The 23,964-nt window shown below is 37.2% G+C and overlaps 1 protein-coding gene across 1 annotated transcript in view; it reads right to left on the reverse strand.

Annotated features, from left to right (window-relative positions):
* EML6 (EMAP like 6) overlaps positions 1-23,964 on the reverse strand; it is a 358,600-nt gene that overhangs the window by 133,037 nt on the left and 201,599 nt on the right. Inside the window, exons 11-13 of the mRNA XM_049784798.1 lie at positions 7,532-7,699; positions 6,194-6,300; positions 2,148-2,266 (exon numbers count right to left, since the gene is read on the reverse strand). Coding sequence (XP_049640755.1) covers positions 2,148-2,266; positions 6,194-6,300; positions 7,532-7,699 — 394 coding nt within the window. The remainder of the gene's footprint in view (positions 1-2,147; positions 2,267-6,193; positions 6,301-7,531; positions 7,700-23,964) is intronic.

Below are 23,964 nucleotides of genomic sequence, written 5' to 3' on the forward strand. Positions count from 1 at the left end.
AACAAAATCATACAATAAACTTTTTGTTAGTTTGTTTTTGTTTTTTTTGGGGGGGAGCACATGGTGATGCTCAGGGGGTACTCCTGGCTCTGCACTCAGAAATTGCCCTTGACTTGGGGGACCATATGGGATGCTGAGGGATTGAAATGCGGTCTGTCCTAGGTTAGTGCATGCGAGACAAATGCCCTACTGCTTGTGCCACCGCTCTGGCCAGAAAAAATATATATACTTTTAATCCTTTTAATAACTCAGGAGAAAACTATTCTTATTTTTAGAGTGAGGATGGAATTGAACCATAGCTAATGATACAGTGGAACAATGTGGTAGCAGGATAAAACCAGAATCAGATGCAAGAAGACAAGCACATTAACCCCTGTATTCTCTCCATGACTTATACTAAGTTTAAAGAATTAAGTAGTATTGCCATTATAAAAAAAAATACTCAGGCCAGAAAGATAGCATGGAGGTAGGGTGTTTGCCTTGCATGCTGAAGGAATGTGATTCAAATCCTGCCATCCCATATGGTCCCCTGAGCCTTCCAGGAGTGATTTCTGAGCATAGAGCCAGGAGTAACCCCTGAGTGCTGCCAGGTGTGATCCAAAAACCAAAAACAAACAAACACAAACCATACTCATGTAAACCAGGTTTATTAATTACAATTATTAAAGGTTGAAACTAGGGCCAGAAAGATAATACAGAGAGTAATTTCCTTGCCTTGTATATGGCCTTGGTTCAATTTTCAGCACCACTGTCTCCTAAACACAGAGCCAGGAACATTGTCAAGTGTGGCCCCAAAACAAAACTAAACTAAAAAAAATTATTTTAAGAACCTTTAATCCAATATAACTGAAATATTTTTATAATTTTACCTTTTTCCTAAAAAGTATTCAAAATCTGGTGTGTTAACATATAGCACATCTCAATTCAAACTAGCCATATTTCAAATGGTTGGATAACAAGTAGATACATCAGTGGATGGCAAAAAGCTGAGTCTTGTGGCTATATGGACTTAAGTTTATTTATTTAGCCACATCTGGCTATGTTCAGGGATTACTCCTGACTCTGTACTCAGGGGATCGCTCAGGGATCATATAGGGTTCTTGGAATCAAATCTAGTTCTGCTGTGTGCAAGGCAACTGTGCTAACTGCTGTACTATCTCTTCAGTACCGTATAGGATCTTCTATTTACTGAATTTGTAAACAGTGCTTTTTCATGAAGAAGATATGACTTGGTGATCTTAAAAGATCTTAAATAATAACAAAGATTGCATGGTTTAATGTTAGCAAAAAGACTGCCAGGAATTTAATAATTGCAACAAACTAAACAGATGAAATAAATAGTATAACAATGTGAGTACGGGGCCAGCGAGGTGGTGCTAGAGGTAAGGTATCTGCCTTGCAAGCGCTAGCCAAGGCAGGACTGCGGTTCAATCCCCTGGCGTTCCATATGGTCCCCCCAAGCCAGGGGCAATTTCTGAGCACTTAGCCAGGAATAACCCCTGAGCATCAAACAGGTATGACCTGAGAAACCAAAAAAAAAAAAAAAAAAAAAAAACAACCAAAAAAACAAAAAACAATGTGAGTACAACAAGAGATATGAATATCAAGTTTCGCATTGTTATAGAAGCATTTGTTCTATAACATGTTTTTATTTCAAGAATCAAATATCTATGTCACTTAATTAGATCTTGGATCCACTTAATAAATGATACATTTATAAAACACTGAATAGCGTAGTTTTAACAATAATTTAAATTTACGTTGGAAAAGTTTAGATGCTAATTTAAAGAGAACTTTATATAATTAAAAATTAAAAATTATTTCAGGCATATATGAGAAGAAATGTTTGAAGAAAACACACTAGATGCTAACAACAAAATAGAGCAAGGATATATGGAGTGAAGGAAATAAAAATGGTAGAGAGAAAGATTAAATAGCAATGAGCTGCAGTGATACATGACTTTTGGGAATATGAAAAATCTGACCTGCCCATTATAATGGCCACAGAACATCTACTGATCATGAATCATGACTAAGATATTAACCACAGGTAAGTACAAACTAGAAAGAAGAATCAGTGTGAAGTGAGGCAACTGTGAGAGTGGCCCTACTTAGCATAGTGACAAGACTAGTGACAGGTCACCCACCCGTGTATGAACTGGAGTTTCAAGCTGTCCTCGGGAGCCTTTTCTCGTTTGAGGAAGGGCACTGCATGGTTTTGCTCTTTACTTTGTTGCTTTAGCTGAGGTAGATCTTCTTTGTAAACCTTAAAGCATGACAGAAATGTTTAGCTTAGTCTCTTTAGGTTTCAAATACAGGGTCGGAGTGATAGCACAACAGTAGGGTGTTTGCCTTACATGTGGCCAACCTAGGATGGACCCAAGTTCAATCCTGGCATACTACATAGTTACCTGAGCCTACTAGGAGAGATTTCTGAGCACAGAGCCAGGGGTAACTCCTGAGTGTCACCAGGAGTAGCCCTCCACAAAAACAAGACAAAAAAATAAATCAAATACATTAAGATCTAACATAAAATATAGCCGTTGTAAATGTAAATGCAAGCTATATCAAAGTACCTAAATAATCACATAACAAAGGAAAAATACAATACAAAAACAGTTGGGGCTATAAAACTTTAATTCATGATAATGAATAGGTCATCCAGAGCGTCAATGAAATGCAAATTTAAGTAACTGTGTAAGCCAAATGACCCAGCAGACATATACAGAACATTCCACCAAACAGCTGCTGAACATACATTCTTCAGAAGTGCACACAGAACCTTTTTCAGTAGAAATCATGTTAGGCCACAAAGTGTCAACAATGCAAGAAGATAAAAATCATACAGAATATATTTTCTGAACATTATGGCTCTAAAGTAAGTAATAATGGAGGAGAATCCCACAAATTACTGAAGATGAAATTAAGGGGGAAATTAAAAAATATCTTCAAACAATGAAATTAGAAACATAACATACCCAAATATATGAGACACAGCAAAAGCATTCCTATGAGGAAAGAATATTTTTTAGCTATAAACATACTCATTAAGAGAAATATTTTGAACATTACATCTTAGAGAACTAGAAAAATAATTCCAAGATCAGTAAGAAGAAGAGAACAATATAGCTTAAAGCAAAAATAATTTTAAAACATAGCAAGGCAGAAGTGTTGGCATACTTGTCACTGTAACCATAAAAGAATGACTTTAACATTATTGTAAACTATAATAGCTCAATAAAACTTAAATTATAAAACATAACAAAGCAAAGAGATGATTGATAGGGGAAGAGTTTGGAGCACATGCAGTGGCATTCAGGGTTTACTCCTTGTTCTATGCTCAGATATTACTCCTGGCAGACTCTGGGTACCATATGGGATGCTGGGGATCAAATCCAGCTGGATGTATGCAAGGCAAATACCCTACCCACTGTGCGACTGCTCTGGTCCAAGAGCTTATTTTTTAAAAAGAAAACAGAAATAAACAAAAGTGAAAATATTATGTCAAATTTACTTTATCCTAATGAACAAATTAATATATAATATCTTACTAACTGCTATTTATATAATTTTCCTTAATTTTCCATTATAGTTTTTTTCGGCCCCTCCCCTCCATTATAGTTTTTAACATAATTTGCTTCAGAAGGTATTAGTTTTTTTAAATAAATTATGAATAATTTATTCATAGTAATAAATATTAAATACTATTAATAAAATATTTTAAATATTGTTATATTTCTTTTTATTCTTTCTGTATTAATGTCTTTATACAATTTGATTACAAACATGATTGTAGTTGGGTTTCAGTCATATAAAGAACAAGTCAAGCAAATATTAGTGACTTGGATTTTGAAAAATATAGAGTTCATGAAAAATGGCAATCATTCTTTGGAATTATTTTCTTCTCATATCCTCATGCTTCTTGACAGTGACTGATATTTAAAGTTCTTGGTCTACTGTGCTGCTGACTGAGAAACTATAATTTTACTTAAAATTACATTTAAAATCAATATTTGACTATATAATATATTGCAACCAGGAAATATACATTTAATACACTGAAAATGAAACACAATTAATAACTTCTATTCATAAAGGGAAATTTTCATTTGATAAAAAATAGCATGATAGGTTTTTATAACTAAGTCTTCGTTAAGGATTTGACCGATAAAAATATTTAAAGGAAGCCAAAAGATATCTCATAACTATTTTGCCTATTACAACTGTTAAAGCCAGCTATTAAAAACTAAAGATGATTAAGAGTTAATCTGAGGACACTGGTGAAGGGAAAGTCCCACTGGTGGTGGGATTGTAGTTATAACATTGAATGCCTGAAACAACTACATTGTGAACAATTTGGTAGATCATGGTATTATAACAAATTTTAAAACAATTTTTTAATCTGAATTCAGGATGTTTTCACCTGCTCACCTAAGTACCTTAGAGCAATTAGTATAGTGTTGGCATTTCTATGCTTATTCAAACAATTCTCATCTCTGTCGACCTCAAATTCCCATCTGCAGAACATAATTTAAATCTATGTGAAGAATAAATCAAGGGCATTGTAAATGTAAGTCAAATTATAAGAGTTAAAGCTTTGAAAAGTAAATGTTTTCTAGAATATATAATTCTTGGTGTAGATTTTTAAGACATAACTTTATTCTTTCACTATCATTTTATTAGAATGCCCAAAGGATGCTTTCCTTGTTTCTAACTTTCGTGTTCATTCTTTTATTTTTCATTTTTCCTTGATATCAGAGTAATATTATTTGTATTTTTTTATATTTCCAATTAATGAATTACTTTGAAATCCATCTTTAGTCATTTTATTGCATTTAAAACATGGTATCAATATAGTCAAACTGGCTAGAGATCGATCTAACCATAAATTAGGCTGCTTTGCACCAATCTAACTGGTTAAACATTAAGCTAAAAAGTGATTACTGCTGACTGACAAAGAAATGATCTGAAAGCAGTAATTCAGTACTTACTCAGAGGCTAATCCAAGTAACACCTAAAATGTGTATCATGTGAAAACAAGCCCATATTCTCATTCTTACCCTAAGGCTCCAGGCATCATGAATATGGGCAAATGGCTTAAACCCTCCAGTTAAAAGGGAGTTGAATTTAGTGTATGTGATGAATTGGATCTTATCCCACAGGAATATTCAATAGATGACAGCTGCCATAGGCTTAAGTGTATTTATGCACAATAAAGTCACAGTTGCTGTGTCAGAAATCTAAAATCTTATTCACTCCAAGTTCGTGTCTAAGATCTGCTTCATATGCCTTTGTTAAAAGAAGCCTCTAAAGCTATGATCAATGAAAGGAACTGTGTGCCAAAAACCTGAAATATTACTCTCTTTATTTTTTTCTTTAAAGTGAAAACTGGGTTTATTTAGAAATTCTGAGGAAGAAGAGGGAAAGAAAGACTACCTTGCTTAAGAAAGAATACAGGCTTTCTAAAGGTAGAGAGAGCTCTAGCACACATCAGACATTAAATGGGAAAGTATGAAAGTACACATGTCAGGAGAGGAGATGTAAACAACATGTGCTCAGACAACACATGCACAGTAGTAACACATTTTTCAGAGAGCACATGTGCTAGGATTACTCTCTTAATACTGTTTTGTGTTAAAACAAAAAGTCTACTTTCCAAAAAATAAGACAATTTGGGTGTAATTTTTCATTCTAGCTAGAGATGATTTCTCACTGGAGAAATGTAAGATGCACATCTTATTTGAGCTTTTACTTTGATTAAATAGATAATGGCCTCCAAAAGTTGAGATAATCTAGGAAAACTGAGGCTATTCATTCTCTAAAGAAAATGCATGTTTAAAAGATCTATTGAGAAAATTACAGATCCTTTAGTATATCTGCACATTTTCTGCAGAAAATATTTTTAAATTTTGGGTTCTGGGTGGTTGTGAAACCCCAACTGCCATTAACTTAGTTTTAACAATTTGCTTCTACTTTCCATATTAAAAAATGAGTAAATGGTCATGGCTTTTTAAATGTATTTAAAGAATAGAAATTTTTCCTTATAATAACTTTCCTTCTTTAATATTTAAAACTTTATCTAATATAATAAATAATAATTTTATTATTTGTAATACTAGCCAGTTCTACTGCAATATACAAATCATAATTTGGAGTTATCAGGGAGCATTCACCTTGCTCTCTGCTTACTGACCTGGCGATCATAATTGATCTGAGTTTCTTGTTCAATATCAGAGTCAAGCTCTGGCACATCTGACAAGTCTGAATCAGATTCTTCACTGTAAGAATCAGTACCACCATCTGTAGAAACATAATCCATGAGAAAGAAGCAAAAATTCCAAGATCCAAAATAACTAAACATTTGCCTTCTATGTGATCAACCAAGGTGTGATCCTCAGCACTCATATGGTACCTAGCCCTGTTAGTAACAATACCTAAATGCAGAGCCAGGAGTGAGTCCTGAGTATAGTTGTCTGACAGCAAAACCAAAATATGTAAATAAAAACAAATAAGATAAAAATAAAGTATTTTCTTTTTTGTTTTGGTTTTTGGCTACACCTGGTGGCGCTCAGAAGTTACTCTTGGCTCTGCACTCAGAAATTGCCCAGCAGGCTTGGGGGATCACATGGGATAACAGGAATCAAACTCGGGTCTGTCTGGGGTCAGCTGCATGCAAGGCAAATGCCCTATCTCTGTGCTATTGCTTCAGCCTATACATTCATTTTTCTAAATTACCAAAGTTAGTAAAAAAAAAATCAACATCAAATATTACTTTCAAATTTTTTCCTTTCCTTTTATTTTTCTTTCTTCTTAAGTTTAGTACAATTCTCATTCCTATTAGGAACACTATCAAAGACAACTTCCCTTTCCAGAAAACATTTCATTTCCACTTCTGTTAGGTGACAGATCATTGGGCTTTAATTATTGCTTTGAAGAGGTTGAAATAAACTAATGGTTTTAATAAAGCTGGAGAAATAGGTATGCAATCCATGTAGTTCAGTAAAGATTCTCTTTAACTCTCCCAAGAGTTAGCACTTTCCATGGTCAAAACCACTATAGACTCTTCCCTAAAACAACATTTTCTCACAGTTTATCATTACTTAACTATTCCTGCTGCCAACACAGTAAATTCAAAGGTCCTTTGAACTGGAACATAACAGTTCTCAATGAGGACCATTCTTTGAGGCACAGTTTAGAGGTAAAAGCTACACTTAAGGTTATGCAATCACATGCCAGCTGGATAGAGCAAACTTACTACGCCCACAATCATAGTAAGGAGTCTGACATATGTTTTTACATCTTCAAATTAATTAACTTAATTCTTTATATAAACCTTAGATCTTCAATTTGTCTTTGGTTTAAGTAAATGTTTTTTAATGAAATTACCATATTAGTCTCAAAAGGATTTTTTATTTTAAAATTGTAGAAATGTAGTTTTCAAAATTGTCTTAACTCTATTTCCAAAAGAGTTGCTAGACTATTCCTTGACATATTGTATGTAAAACTGCTAAAACATTTTAACTTGTTTTACCCTGAGGTGTAGTATCCAGCAGGCCATTGCTGACACCTTCTGGAATAAATCTCCACTGGAAAACTGAGTGGTCAGCCCCACCTGTGCTTAAAACCCACTGGAAGTCATGGGACCAGCGAACATTTGTGACGTGTGCAGAGTGGCCAACATACTTTCTAAATTTGGCTCCTGAAAAGATAATTTAGAGAGTAGTTAGGCAAAAATATTAAAATAGTACAACCCTATTCAGCTTATTAAAAAGCATTTCTGAATATTTTAAAATTATCTAAAAATTATCTCAGTTATTCCAGAATGGGTTAAGCTAAAACTAGGTCTTAGATATTAAGTCTCTTGGCTAAAGACACATTTAAATTGGGTTCAAACACCATCTACTACATCACTATGAAAATAATATAGAATGAATATATTTATTACTTAAATACAAGATCAAATAGGATTTCTGTGGAATGAGGCAAACAAAATAACTCTGTGGGAGAAAAGATTTGCTTGGGGTCAAATAAATGTAGAGTTGAGCAATTTAATAACATATATTCCAAAGAAGGTGAGTTAACAAAGCTGGCTGATGAAATTTAATAACTGAAGAGAAGTATATTCCTCCCATATTTCTATAGATCTTATTGGGCTAGTCTTTCCTCTGGAGTGTCTCAATGTCCATATGCCTTCCTACTACATGAAGGAATTTTTGTGTATCTTTAAAATTTCAATTTTGCCAGTGTTTCTGACATGTGGACCATGTCTAAGATCTGTAAGAGACCTCTCAGGAGGCCATACCTATAGATGTGGTAGTTGGAGTATTCACTCTCATTCAGTACCCGTCATTTGAATTTGTTATACTTAAACATTTCCAACAGAGGTACTTTTGTAACTTTTTGAAAGACTTCAAAACCTTGTTCCTTTTTAATGATTCTTTTCCATAAAGTCTCCAAAGAAGAGAAATCATTGCTGGGCACATATTCTTCTTCAAGGTACATGTCATAATAGAATCCACTTTCTATTAGTGACCATAATACAAGCACCCACCATATACTCTTTCCATCACTTCACCCATTATATGAGCACTTGAATGCTAATATACTGTTTGAGCTCCCTTGTCTTCAAACTTGAGAAGTTCCAAGGTACTATCTTCCTCCAAAGAGTGGTCAAGGTCCCAAACAACTTTATTCACTTTAGCAATTTCGGTGTTATCAATCAGGTTTTGACTAATTCCACAAGAAATTTGATATGGGATAATTTTCCAGGATTCTGCATCGATCTGCTTCCCATTTGGGAGAGTCACTTTTCTGGGCTTGCCATATTTTTCAGTCTTTTCAGCCAGAATAGAATTATGTTCTGCTATTAATTTATTCTACATCTCAAGAAAAGTGTTAATATATTCAGGTCAGGGAGTCAATTCTGCTCAACCTCCAATCCTCAAATCCTTCCTTATTCTTGCCTTCTTCCTTTTACTTCTCACCAGCTTCTCTTATCCTCCTATCTTCCCTGAAGGGCTGATGCTCTTCTCTTCAGAAATCCATGACCCAGGAAGAGAAGATGGAATCACAAAGCGATGGTTCAGACAACAAAGCCAATTGGGGACCCTGGGAACACTGCATTTGTGACACGTGGCCTGGTCAAGATAAGCTGATGCCATTGGGGCTTCCTTCCCTCCACATTCACTTTCTGAGGCCTGGTAACTGAGAGCATGCCCCACAAAAGCAGCAGTATTGGTAATAGTGCTTTGAATTCCTGGACTACTTCAGCCTGTGTGCAAGGCAAATGCCCTACCCTCTGTGCTATCGCTCCAGCCCCCCCAAATAAAGAATTTTTTTACTCATTTTGGGTCTTCTCTTCTGGTTTTCTCATGCATTTTATTTCTTTTATTATTTTTTAAGATCTTATTTATTTATTTTTTATTAAAATATTTAAGCATCATGATTGAAGACACGTTTGTAGTTGGGTTTAAGTCATAAAAAAAGTACACTCCCTTCACTAGTGCAACCTTCCCACCACCAATGCCTCCATCTCCCTCCTCCCCCAGCCCCCTACCGGTCTTTGAGACAGGAATTCTATTTATCTCACTACCATTATGATGATAAATGTTGGTGTAGTTATTTCTCTAACTGCACTCACCAATCTTTGTGTAAGTTTCATATAATGGGCTGAACACTATTGTCTCTGAGTATTATTAGCATACTATCCTTCATTTTTTAACATACTAAATATATTATTATATTATTAGCATGCTATCTTTTATTTTTTTAATTCCACAATAGAGTGAGACTACTCTGTGTCTATTTCTCTCCCTCTGACTCATTTCACTGCATAATAGTTTCCAAGTCCATCCACGTATAAGAAAATATCATGACTTCATTTTGACTGACAGCTGCATAGAATTCCATTGTGTATATGTACCACAGTTTCTTTAGCCATTCATTTGTTGTCGGGCATCAGGGCTGTTTCCAGTTCTGTCTATTGTAAATAGAGCTGCAATGAATTTAGGCATGCAGAGGGCATTCTCGTATTTTGTGTTCCTAGGAGTCATATAGCTAGATTATATGGGAGCTCATTTTCCAGTTTTCCTGAGGAATCCACTCCAAGTTCACAATTCTAATCACACACCAAAGCCGTGCATTGTGTGTAACAACCCCAAACTGTTTCAAGAGACATAAAATGGACACGTATTTCTTTAGAATATTTTGTGTTTTTTCTCTGACAGCTATAATTCTTACTAAATGTTGTCTTATACAGTGACGATTCTAACCACTTTTTATCTTCTCTTTATGAGCTGTTTAACAAGGAACTTTGGCTTTAATGCTTATGATTGAACCATATCATGGGAATCATTGAACTTGTTCTTATGGCCGCCATATGCGCCAATAACACCACGTGGCATTGCTCCTTTTTTGCATAGGCACATTAAAATGGGAAAATACTATATGTACAAATAAGATCCTATCTAATAGAGATTGGAACACACAAATCTTGTAGTGCAAAGGGACCTTACACCCTGAACATTGACATAACGACCTGGCACAGACCTCAGAAGAAAGGGCATTTTCCATTCACCATGTGAACCAGGGAAGCCATCCACGAAACATCCAGGCTGGTCTATAACATCACCTGGAAGCAATCCTCTATCACGGAAGACCCTATACTGCTCAGACATCGACCTGTTCAGAAGAGACTTCCCTTAACACTGAGAAGACTTAACAACAACAACAACAACGACCTGCTTACAGGACAGGGCTCCCTGCATTGCCCTTTGATTGTGAGGTGAAAGGAGAGGACGCTCCACATCCTGACTTCAATGTAGGATATGCAGATTCCAGGATCTTTAATACAGAAACATGATACCAACAACAGAGACTGTGTGAAAAATAAAAGTGTGTTGGCACTACAGACAATGTCTTGGATTGGACGATCTAGCTTGCCTGGAGCCTAGAGTTGGTCTTGTGCCAGGAAACTTCAGGGGTAGGGTCTCTTTGTATTTAGGCCAAGGTTATTCCTTTCCATGTCCCTCATATTTTGGTGGGCCTATGCAAACAACAATTGCCACTCTAACACCATTTTACTGTGTTCCTTGGACTCTAATCCTTAAAAAGAACCCACTTAAAATTTGAGGTCAACTTAAGCTAATATGCATGTACATGGAAATGTAAAAAAAAATACTATGCCTGTAATGTTTAAGGAGTTACATAAGTTTTATGGCTTTAGATTGCCTTGTGTTCTGTTAAGAAATATTATAATGTGTTACAATCTGGGGAGTTGCGGGACAAAGTAATTGTACATGGATTCTGTCTTATTTATCTTAATGTTCTTTGGCTGAAATTTCAAAGTTAAGATATCAGCAAGGGGACTTCTGAGAATTATGTTATGGGTGATTGTCCTTCCATTGTAACTTTACCTTGTCCTCTTTCTTTGCATCTTTGTTCTCATAATTAAAAATTAAAAATTAAAAAAAGAAGAATGGGTGTTGGACCTTATCAAATGCTTTCTCTGCGTCTATTGCTATGATCATGTGATTTTTATTTTTCTTGTTATTGATGTTGTGTATGATGTTGATAGATTTACGGATGTTAAACCGTTCTTGCATTCCTGGGATGAAACCTACTTGGTCATAGTGTATGATGTTCTTGATGATGCATTGGATCCTATTTGCCAGGATTTTGTTGAGGATCTTTGCATCTGCATTCACCAGGGATATTGGTCTGTAATTTTCTTTTTTTGGCAGCATCTGTCTGGTTTTGGTATCAAGGTGATGTTGGCTTCATAAAAGCTGTTTGGGAGTGTTCCCATTTTTTTAATTTCATGGAAGAGCCTGGCTAGGATTGGTAGTAGCTCCTCTTGAAAGATTTGAAAAAATTCATTAGGAAATCCATCTTGGCCTGGGCTTTTCTTTTTGGGCAGATGTTTGATTACAGTTTCAATTTCCTAAGTAGTGATGGGGCTGTTTAGATATGCTACATCCTCCTTACTTAAATGTGGAAGGTTATAAGTGTCCAAGAATTTTTCCATTTCTTCTAGGTTCTCTTGTTTAGTAGCATAAAGTTTCTCAAAGTAGTCTCTGATTACCCTTTGGATCTCTGCAGTATCTGTCGTGATCTCCCCCTTTTCATTTCTAATACAGGTTATCAGATTTCTCTCTTTCTTTGTGAGTTTTGCCAATGGTCTATCAATCTTGTTTATTTTTTCAAAGAACTAACTTCTGCTTTCGCTGATCTTTCGGATTGTTTTTTTTGGTTTTCTACTTCATTGATTTCTGCTTTCAGCTTTGTTATTTCCTTCTGTCTCCCTATTTTTGGTTCCTTTTGTTGGTCATTTTCTAATTTTTTGAGCTGCATCATTAAGTTATTCAGGTATGCCTCTTCTTCCTTCCTGATGTGTGCTTGTAGAGCTATAAATTTTCCTCTCAGGACCGCTTTTGCTGTGTCCCATAGATTCTGGAAGTTTGTGTCTTCATTATCATTTGTTTCCAGGAAAGTTTTGATTTCCTTTTTGATTTCATCTCAGAACCACTGGTTGTTCAGTAGCAGGGTGTTTAATTTCCAATTGTTAAAGTTTTTCTTCTGTGTGGCTGTGTAGTTCACATCTAATTTCAGAGCCTTGTGGTCAGCAAAGGTAGCCTACAAGATTTCTATCCTCTTGATTTTATGGAGGCATGTTTTATGTGTCAGCATGTAGTCTATCCTGGAGAATAAACCATGTACATTGGAGAAGAATGTGTATCCAGGTTTTTTGGGATGGAGTGTCCTATATATATCTACTAGTCCTCTTTCTTCCATTACTCTTTTCAGGGCTAGTATGTTTTTGTTGGGTTTCAGTCTGTTTGACCTATCAAGTGTTGATAGGGCCATGTTGAGGTCTCCCACAATTATTGTGTTATTATTGATTTCTTCTTTCAGATTTGTCAGTAACTGTATTAGATAATTTGCTGGTCTCTCATTGGGTGCATATATGTTTAATAGTCTGATTTCTTCCTGTTGCACATATCACTTGATTAGTACATAGTGTCCATCTTTGTCACTTACCACTTTTTTGAGTATAAAGTTGGTGTCATCAGATATTAAGATGGCCACCCCAGCTTTTTTGAGGGTGTTGTTTGCTTGGATAATTTTCCTCCAGCCTTTGATTTTGAGTCTATGTTTGTTCTGACTATTCAGATGTGTTTCCTGTAGGCAGCAGAAGGTTGAATTCATCTTTTTGACCCTTTTTGCCACTCTGTGTCTTTTAATTGGTGAATTTAGTCCATTGACATTGAAGGAGATGATTGTCATAGGATTTAATGTCATCTTTGTAGATAAGTTTGTTGTGTTTATTGGTCTTTCTTGTCTTAAAGTAGACCTGTCAGTTTTCCCATTAAGGCTGGTTTTTCATCTGCAAAGTTACTGAGCTGTTGTTTATCCATGAAGCTATGTATTCTTTCTTCAAACTTGAACGTGAGTCAGGCTGGGTGCAGTATTCTCGGTGAGGCATTCATTTCATTCAGTCTTGTCACAATATCCCACCACTGTCTTCTGGCCTTGAGGGTTTCTTGTGACATGTCTGCTGTAAGTCTTAGGGATGCTCCTTTGAATGTAATTTTCCTTTTTGATCTTGCTGCTTTCAGTATTCTATCTCTATCTGTGGGATTTGTCATTGTAACGAGGATGTGTCTTGGGGTGTTTTTCTTTGGGTCTCTTTTAGTTGGTACTCTTGGTAATGAAGGATTTGATTGCATGTAGTCTTTAACTCTGGGAGTATCTTTTTGATGATGTCTTTGACAATTGATTCTTCCTGGAGATCTCCTACCTGGATCTCTGGGACTCCAATGATTCTTATGTTGTTTTTGTTGAGTTTATCAAAGACTTCTATTTTCATCTGTTCGCATTCCTTGAGTACTTTTTCCATTGCCTGTTTGTTTGTCTTAAGGTTCTTTTCCAAGTTCTTCTGCTGCGTTGAGTTTTTCTGCATCTCATCTTCCAGTACTCCAATTCTCTCCTCAGCTGCTGTTACTCTGCTGGTGAGGCCATCCATTGAGGTTTTCAGTTTAGCTACCGTGTTTTCAGATCTGTTATTTCAGTTTGAAGTTTTCTGATTTCTTTCTTTGTGTTCTGTTCAAATCGATCTATGCTTTCTTTGAGTTCTACAAACATATTCCATATTGCAACTTTAAGTTCCTTATCTGAGAGGTTAATCAGATGGTTGGAATTTATTAGGTCATCCCATCTGTCTTCATTCTGTGCATGGTGTTTGCCTGCGAGGTTTCCCCATTGTAACGCTTGTGGTGTGGTTTTTCCTGTGTGTTGTGGTGGGATTCATTTGTTAGAAAGAGTGCGTGACCAAGAAGCTTTGCTTCTTCTGCTGCCTCTAGTTGACAGTTTTTTGGGAGTGTGCTCCCTACGCCTCTGAGGAAACCTTCAGGTATTCAAGAAACACAGACAGGCACAGGAGAACTTTCCCTTGAAGTCCTCAGAGTGATCAAAGGCATAGCAGGGCAGAGCCTCCACAGGCCAAAATGCTCAGCTTATTGGATGGTGACCCCCACAGCCAGACTTTACTCACTGGGCAGCTTCAAAATGCAGCTTTTTGGGGGTGCGCTCCCTAGGCCTCTGAGGAGACCTTCAGGTATTTAAGAAACACAGACAGGCACAGGAGAAATTTCCCTTGAAGTCCTCAGAGTGATCAAAGGCACAGCAGAGCAGAGCCTCCGCAGGCCAGAGAGCTTAGCTTATTGGGTGGTGACCCCCACAGCCAGACATTACTCACTGGGCAGCTTCAAAATGCTATTTTTTGGGGGGTGCACTCCCTAGGCCTCTGAGGAGACCTTCAGGTATTCAAGAAACACAGACAGGCACAGGAGAAATTTCCCTTGAAGTCCTTAGAGTGATCAAAGGCACAGCAGGGTGGAGCCTCCGCAGGCCAGAGAGCTCAGCTTATTGGATGGCAACCCCCATAGCCAGACTTTACTCACTGGGCAGCTTCAAAATGCAGTTTTTTTTGGGTGCACTCCCTAGGCCTCTGAGGAGACCTTTAGGGTTTTCTCAGTAGAGTATCATGTCATCTGCAAACAGTGAGAGCTTGACTTCTTCCTTTCCTATCTGGATTCCCTTGATATCTTTTTCTTGCCTGATCACTATCGCAAGTACTTCCAGTACTATGTTGAATAGCAGCGTGAGAGAGCAGTGTTGTCTGCCAGAATTTAGAGGAAAGGATTTTAGTTTTTCCCCATTGAGGATAATATTTGCCATTGGTTTGTGGTAGATGGCCTTAACTATATTGAGAAAGGTTCCTTTCATTCCCATCTTGCTGAGAGTTTTTTTTTTTATCAAGAATGGGTGTTGTACCTTATCAAATGCATTCTCTGCATCTATTGATATAATTATGTAATTCTAATTTTACTTGTTGATGTTGTTAATTATGTTGATAGATTTACAAATGATAAATCATCCTTGTATTCCTGGGATAAAATCTACTTGATTGTAGTGAATGATCTTCTTGATGAGGCATTGGATCTATTTGCCAGGATTTTGTTGAGGAGCTTTGCTTCTGTGTTCATCAGGGATATTGGTCTGTAATTTTCTTTTTTTGGCAGCATCTCTGTCTGGTTTTGGTATCAAGGTGATGTTGGCTTCATAAACCTATTTTAAGTGTTCCTGTGTTTTCAATTTCATGAAAGAGCCTGGCTAGGATTAGTAGTAATACCTCTTAAAAGGTTTGAAAAAATTAATTAGTGAAATCATCTGGGCCTGTGCTTTTGTTTTTGGGCAGACATGTGATTACCTTTTTAATTTTATCAATAGTGATGGGGGTGTTTAGATATGCTACATCCTCCTTGTTCAACCGTGGAAGGTTATAAAAGTCCAAGAATTTATTCATTTCTTCCAGGTTCTTATGTGCAGTGGCATAGAGTTTCTCAAAGTGGACTCTGATTACCCTTTGAATCTCTGCAATATCTGTAGTGATCTCTGCCTTTTCATTTCTGATATGGGTTATCAAGTTTCTCCATTTTATTGTGAGTTTTGCCAATGGTCTATCTATTTTGTTTATTTTTCGAAGAACCAACTTCTGCTTTTGTTGATCTTTTGGATTGTTTCTTTGGTTTCCACTCCATTGATTTCTGCTCTAAGCTTTGTTATTTCCTTTTGTCTCCCTATTTTTGGTTCCTTTTGTTGATCATTTTTCTAATTTTATGAGCTGTGTCATTAGGCTATTGAGGTAATCCCCTTTGTCTTTCCTGATGTGTGCTTGCAAAGCTATAAATTTTCCTCTATTTCCAGTTGTTAATGTTCTTCTTCTGTGTCTCTGTGTAATTCACATCTAATTTCAGAGCCTTGTGCAAGGTTAGCAAAGGTAGCCTGCAAAATTTCTATCGTCTTGATTTTATGGAGGTATGTTTTATGTGCCAGCATGTGGTCTATCCTGGAGAATGACCCATGTTCATTGGAGAAGAATGTGTTTCCAGGTTTCTCTGGGGTGAAGTTTCCTATATATATCTACTAGGCCTCTTTCTTCCATTTCTCTTTGCAGGTCTAGTATATTTTTGTCGGGTTTCAGTCTGTTTGACTTATGAAGTGTTGACAGGCCCTTGTTGAGGTCTCCCACAATTATTGTGTTGTTATTAATATCCTTTTCAGATTTGCCAACAATTGTATTAAATTTTTTCTGGTCCCTCGTTGAGTGCATATATGTTTAGGAGAGTGATTTCTTCCTGCTGAACATATCCCTTGATTAGTACAAAATGTCCATCTTTGTCCCTTGCAACTGTTCTGAGTGTAAAGTTTGTGTTATATGATATTAGTATGGCCACTCCAGCTTTTTTAAGGGCGTTGTTTGCTTGGATGATTTTCCTCCAGCCTTTGATTTGGAGTCTATATTTGTTCTATTTGGCAGCAGAAGGTTGGCTTCATCTTTTTAATCCATTTAGCCACTCTGTGTCTCTTAACTGGTGCATTTAGTCCATTGACATTAAGAGAGATAATTGTAATGGAATTTAGTGCCATCTTTGTGGCACTTTGTGTAGAATTTTGGTGTGTCTGTTGGTCAGTCTTGTCTTAAAGTAGATCTTTCAGTGTTTCTTTTAAGGCTGATTTTGAGTCTGTAAAGTTTCTGTGCTGTTGTTTATCTGTGAAGCTATGTATACTTCCTTCAAACCTGAAAGTGAGTTTTGCTGGTTGCACTAGATGAAGCATTTATTTCATTGAGTTTTGTCACTATGTCCCACCACTGCCTTCTGGTCTTAAGTGTTTCTTGTGACGGGTCTGCTATAAATCAATGATGCTCTCTTGAATATAATTTTCCTGTTTGATCTTGCTGCTTTTAGTATTCTGTCTCTATCTGTGGACTTCATCATTGTGAGTAGGAGTGTTTTTCCTAAGGTCTCTTTTAGCTGTTACTCTTTGGGAATGCAGGATTTGGTCACATGTATTCTTTAGCTCTAGTAGTTGCTCTGTAATGTTGTTCTTGACCTTTATTCTTCCTGGAGATTTTCTTCCTGGGTCTCTGAGACTCCAATGATTTTTACATTTCAGTTGAGCTTATCAAAGACTTCTATTTTCACCTGTTCACATTCTTTGAGTAATTTTTTCCATTGATCATTTGCTTTAAGGTTTTTTTCCAATCTCTTCTGCTGTATGGAGTTGTTATGTATCTCATCTTCCAGCTCACTGATTCTATCCTCACCTGCTGTTACCCTGTTGGAGTGGCTTTCTATGGAGTTTTTCAATTCATCTATTGAGTTTTTCAGACCTGTTATTTGATCTGTTATTTCAGTTTGGAGGTTTTTTAATATCTATCTTCATTTTCTCTTGGTTCTTTTTAGTGTTCTGTTCAATTCGATCTATGCGTTCTTTGAGTTCTGTGAATATCCTCCATATTTCTTCTATAAATTCCATACCTGAGGGACTAACTAGGTGATTGGCCATTTTGGGGTCATCAGAGTTGTCATCTTCATTTTCTATGCCTGGTGTTGGTCTACATTGTTTCCTCATTGTAACACTTGTATTGTAGATTTTTCTACACGTTGTGGTGGTATTCATTGGCTTTGTGGGTGGACTGACTCACCTCAAAGGAAGAGAAGCCCTCAGAGAGGAATGTTGCACACGATCAGTTCTTAGGCCGAAGCAATCAGAGAAAATTCCAAAGATGTCTGCTGTGCTGCAAGTCACAGCAAAACTCCTCTATTAATATTTTTAATAACTTTGCTCTCACTTATATATAAAAATAAATAAATATGATAATGACTTCATTGGAGATGAAATAATTTTCATAAATTTGATTGTCACTATACATTTAAAATTTTTTTCTTCTCTTTTTATTTTTTCTTTCTATTCTTTTTATTTATTTTAGGGGGGGACCATGCCCATTTGATGCTCAGGGGTTACTCCTGGCTATGCACTCAGAAATCACTTCTGGGTGATTTGAAATGCTGGGGATTGAACCGTGGTCCGTCCTAGGCGAACGATTGCAAGGCAGACACCTTACTTTTAGCACCATCACTCCAGTCCCTTTTTATTTATTTATTTTAGTAACTTTGCTCAAACATATTTGGAAACAAATGTATTATAGTCAACTACGTGATACATTTTCTTTAAATAAAGTAAACAAGATTCAAGAAATTAAAAAAAAATTGGGGCCAGAGAGATAGTGGATAGGGCATTTGCCTTGTATGCAGCTGACTAAAGTTCTATTCGTTGTACTCTGTATGGTCCCCTGAGCCTTCCAGATGCTATTTCTGAGGGCAGAGCCAGTAATAACTCCTGAGTTCCACCAGGTGTGTCCAAAAATACAAACACAAACAAAATTGGCCATGTCATCCCACCATTTATTTGAAAATGCCAGGAATTTTCATCATACTTAGAATAAGACCCAAATTTCTTTTTTTTTAATTTTTTATTTTTAATTATGAGAACAAAGATGCAAAGAAAGAGGACAAGGTAAAGTTACAGTGGAAGGACAATCACCCATAACATAATTCTCAGAAGTCCCCTTGCTGATATCTTAACTTTGAAATTTCAGCCAAAGAACATTAAGATAAATAAGACAGAATCCATGTACAATTACTTTGTCCCTCAAGTCCCCAGATTGTAACACATTATATTTCTTAACAGCACACAAGGCAATCTAAAGCCATAAAACTTACATAACTCCTTAAACATTACAGGCATAGTATTTTTCTACATTTCCATGTACAAGCATATTAGCTTAAGTTGACTTCAAATTTTAAGTGGGTTCTTTTTAAGGATTAAAGTCAAAGGAGCACAGTAAAAATGGTGTTAGAGTGGCAACTGTTGTTTGCATAGGCCCACCAAAATATGAGGGACATGGAAAGGAATAACCTTGGCCTAAATACAAAGAGACCCTACCCCTGAAGTTTCCTGGCACAAGACCAACTCTAGGCTCCAGGCAAGCTAGATCGTCCAATCCAAGACATTGTCTGTAGTGCCAACACACTTTTATTTTTCACACAGTCTCTGTTGTTGGTATCATGTTTCTGTATTAAAGATCCTGGAATCTGCATATCCTACATTGAAGTCAGGATGTGGAGCGTCCTCTCCTTTCACCTCACAATCAAAGGGCAACGCAGAGAGCCCTGTCCTGTAAGCAGGTCGTTGTTGTTGTTAAGTCTTCTCAGTGTTAAGGGAAGTCTCTTTTGAGCAGGTCGATGTCTGAGCAGTGTAGGGTCTTCCGTGGTAGAGGATTGCTTCCAGGTGATGTTATAGACCAGCCTGGATGTTTCGTGGATGGCTTCCCTGGTTCACGTGGTGAATGGAAAATGCCCTTTCTTCTGAGGTCTGTGCCAGGTCGTTATGTCAATGTTCAGGGTGTAAGGTCCCTTTGCACTATAAAATTTGTGTGTTCCAGTCTCTATTAGATTGGACCTTATTTGTACGTATAGTATTTTCCCATTTTAATGTGCCTATGCAAAAAAGGAGCAATGCCACGTGGTGTTATCGGTGCATATGGGGGCAATAAGAACAAGTCCAACTGATTCCCATGATATAGTTCAATCATAAGCATTAAACTGGGGGACTCTTTCACCAAAATTCCTTGTTAAACAGCTCATAAAGAGAAGATAAAAAGTGGTTAGAATCGTCACTGTATAAGACAACATTTAGTAAGAATTATAGCTGTCAGTGAAAAAACACAAAATATTCTAAAGAAATACGTGTCCATTTTATGTCTCTTGAAACAGTTTGGGGTTGTTGCACACAATGCACAGCTTTGAAGACCCAAATTTCTAACAGAGGCTAAAAAGCTCTTCATGTCATAGCCCTGCTACTCTTTAGCTTTATAACTCTCTTCTCATTCAGCATGCTTTATATATACTGGCTTTTGTGTCCCTATATTCATAAATTTCCTTTAAAAATTCCAAAGTCTCAAGTTTTCTAGCTCAAGTCTTCTATCTATCAAGATTCTCATTACAGGGAGTGGTTGTTAAATAAATATGTGATCTATTAAGAGGAATCAAAGGATAGGAGAACATGAGAGTAATGCAAGGTTACCATGTAAAGTCTCCACTTAAAGAAGGGTGGTTGCTAAGGTTATTAAGACATGAAACATGCCAATGTTAAAAAACTTGAATTTTATTTCATGTGTCATGAAGTGATATCAACATTATCCTAATTTTAACATTATAAAACTGTCTAAACAAAATGAGGGGGAAAATTGGTTTAGCTATATAAAATATAATACCAAATGCAGTCATTTTCATTAGTGCAAAGCACTGAGATCTAATGTAAAGACTATTCACATACAATCATAAAAGTGCCAATTAACTTGATTTTGAGCTTTATTTACTCATAATAAGAAATGTAATGTTTGCTCAGTCTCCAGGCATTCTCACAGTTATAAGAGCTTGTCATATTTGGCTGCTTACAGGTTAAAAAACAAAAGGGAAGAAATTCTTTTCTCTGATATGCTGGATTATGGAGAGTTAAATTCTAGCACCTGCTATCATTCACATCATATACACTTTTTAATAAACTTCTTTCCAGTATGTTGATGGCAAAAACCTGAAAGTCTGATTAAAATCCACTTTTATAAACCTGAGTCATAAAAAAGTAGAACAAGTTAATTTTCAATAAAACATGAAGACTTCTTCTTCTGAGGAAACTGAGGACCTGAAGGGAGCCCTGTCCTACTCTTCTCTGTCTTTCCTGAACTCTGGAAGCTCTCCTCAGAGCCCTAGGAAGCAAACCCCAAAGAAACTACACTCGGAAGCTACCCAGCGAGCCAGTGAGTGAGTAAGAAATGGCTGGATGTGGGGGTTTCCAGGTAGAGTGCTGATTGCTCTACTTGCAGAGTCTCCACCCGGCTGTGCTTCTTCTGAGGAAACGGAGGACCTGAAGGGAGCCCTGTCCTACTCTTCTCTGTCTTTCCTGAACTCTGGAAGCTCTCCTCAGAACCCTGGGAAGCGAACCCCCCAAAAACTGAAGCTACCCAGCAAGTGAGTGAGTAAGAAATGGCTGGATGTGGGGGTTTCTAGGCAGAGTGCTGATTGCTCTACCTGCAGAGTCTCCACCCAGCTGTGCTTCTTCTGAGGAAACTGAGGACCTGAAGGGAGCCCTGTCCTACTCTTCTCTGTCTTTCCTGAACTCTGGAAGCTCTCCTCAGAGCCCTGGGAAGTGACCCCCAACAAACTGAAGCTACCCAGCGAGCCAGTGAGTGAGTAAGAAATGGCTGGATGTGGCGGTTTCCAGGCAGAGTGCTGATTGCTCTACCTGCAGAGTCTCCACCCGGCTGTGCTTTTTCTGAGGAAACAGAGGACCTGAAGGGAGCCCTGTCCTGTCTTTTCTGAATTCTTGAAGCTCTCCTCAGAGTCCTGGGAAGCGAACCCCAAAAATACAGCATTCTGAAGCTGCCCAGCGAGCGAGTGAAAACTACGCCTGTCCAGTGGGGCCCGACTGTGAAAAACTGTGAGTGCTGCCTGTGTGTGTCTCTCTAATATCCTGTTGCGTGAATCTCTTGAGAGTGGGCAGAAAAGAGGCTCCAGAAGGCATTTAGCTCCACTTCGCTACGCAGCCGTGCGCTCTTTCTTAAAAAAGAACACCATCACAAGAAGAAAAAAAAAACCACACTAAGAACTGTGTTGGATCACAGAAGCAAGAATTTCTCTCCAGACTGTCTTCTCTGCTGCGTGCTCGGGCCTAAGATTTGATCCTGTGTGAGGCTTCATCCACGGAGGACTACCCTACCTTGGAGGCAAGTCGGCCAATCCAGAAAGGGCGGAGCCAGAGAAGTGTGCTGCCTGCATCATATAACCAATGAATACCACCACAACACGTAGAAAAACCCACAATAGAAGTGTGACAATGGGGAAACAACGCAGGCCAGCATCAGACATAGAGAATGAAGATGACAATTCTGATGACCAGTTAATGACCAACCAACTAATCAACCTCTCAGATAAGGACTTTAGAGTAGCAATATGGAAGATACTCAAAGAACTCAAAGAAACCAATGATAGAGGGGAACAGAACACTAATAAGAATAAAGAAAATATGAAGACAGAAATCACAAAACTCCAAACTGAAATAACATGTCAACTAACAGGCCTGAAAAAATCAGTAAACGAAGTGAAGGACAAAATGGATAAGCTCTGGGACAGGGTATCAGAAGCTGAGAATAGACTTGGTGCTGTGGAAGATGAGATACATAACAATTCCATACAGCAGGAGAGACTGGAAAAAAAAACTTAAAGCAAATGAACAGACAATGGAAAAATTAGTCAAAGAATGGGAACAGATGAAAATAGAAGTCTATGATAAGATCAACAGAAATAACTTAAGAATCATTGGAGTCCCAGAGACCCAGGAAGAAAATCTCCAGGAAGAATCAATGGTCAATAACATCATTAAAGAGAAACTTCCAGAGCTAAAGAATATATGTGATCAAATCCTGCATGCTCGAAGAGTACCAACCAAAAGAGACCCCAGAAAAACCACCCCAAGACACATCCTAGTCACAATGACAAATCCCACAGATAGAGACAGAATTCTGAAAACAGCAAGATCAAAAGGGGAAATTACATTCAAGCAAGTATCCTTGAGATTTACAGCAGACCTGTCACCAGAAACACTCAATGCCAGAAAGCAGTGGTGGGATATTGTGACAAGACTGAATGAAATGAATGCTTCACCTAGAATACTGTACCCAGCAAAACTCACTTTCTGGTTTGAAGGAAGAATACATGGTTTCACAGACAAAAAACAGCTCAGAAACTTTATAGACTCAAAACCAGTCTTAAGAGAAAAAACTGAAAGACCTAATTTAAAACAAGACTAACCAAAAGACACACCAAATTTCGATATAAAGATGGCATTAAATCCCAGGACAATTCTTTCTCTCAACGTCAATGGACTAAATGCACCAGTTAAGAGACACAGAGTGGCTAAATGGATCAAAAAACTCAACCCAACCTTCTGCTGCCTACAAGAAACGCACCTGAATAGTCAGAACAAACGTAGACTCAAAATAAAAGGCTGAGAAAAATTATCCAAGCAAACAACACCCATAAAAAAGCTGGAGTGGCCATATTAATATCAGATAATGCAAACTTTATACTCAGGAAGGTTGTAAGGGACAAAGATGGACATTTTATATTTATCAAGGGGTATGTAGAGCAGAAAGAAATAACTCTCCTAAACATATATGCACCAAATGAGGGGCCAGCAAAATATTTAAAACAGCTGTTGACAAATCTGAAAAACAATATCAATAACAACACAATAATTGTGGGGGACCTCAACACTGCTTTGTCAACACTGGATAGGTCAACCAGACTGAAACCCAAAAAGAATATACTAGACCTGAGGAGAGAAATGGAAGAAAGAGGCCTAGTGGCTATATATAGGACACTCCATCCCCAGAAACCTGGATACACATTCTTCTCCAATGTACATGGGACATTCTCCAGGATAGACTACATGCTGGCACATAAAACATACCTCCATAATATCAAGAGGATAGAAATTTTG

This window comes from Suncus etruscus, chromosome 12, assembly GCF_024139225.1.
Source record: "Suncus etruscus isolate mSunEtr1 chromosome 12, mSunEtr1.pri.cur, whole genome shotgun sequence".
In the NCBI taxonomy this organism is placed as follows: domain Eukaryota; kingdom Metazoa; phylum Chordata; class Mammalia; order Eulipotyphla; family Soricidae; genus Suncus; species Suncus etruscus.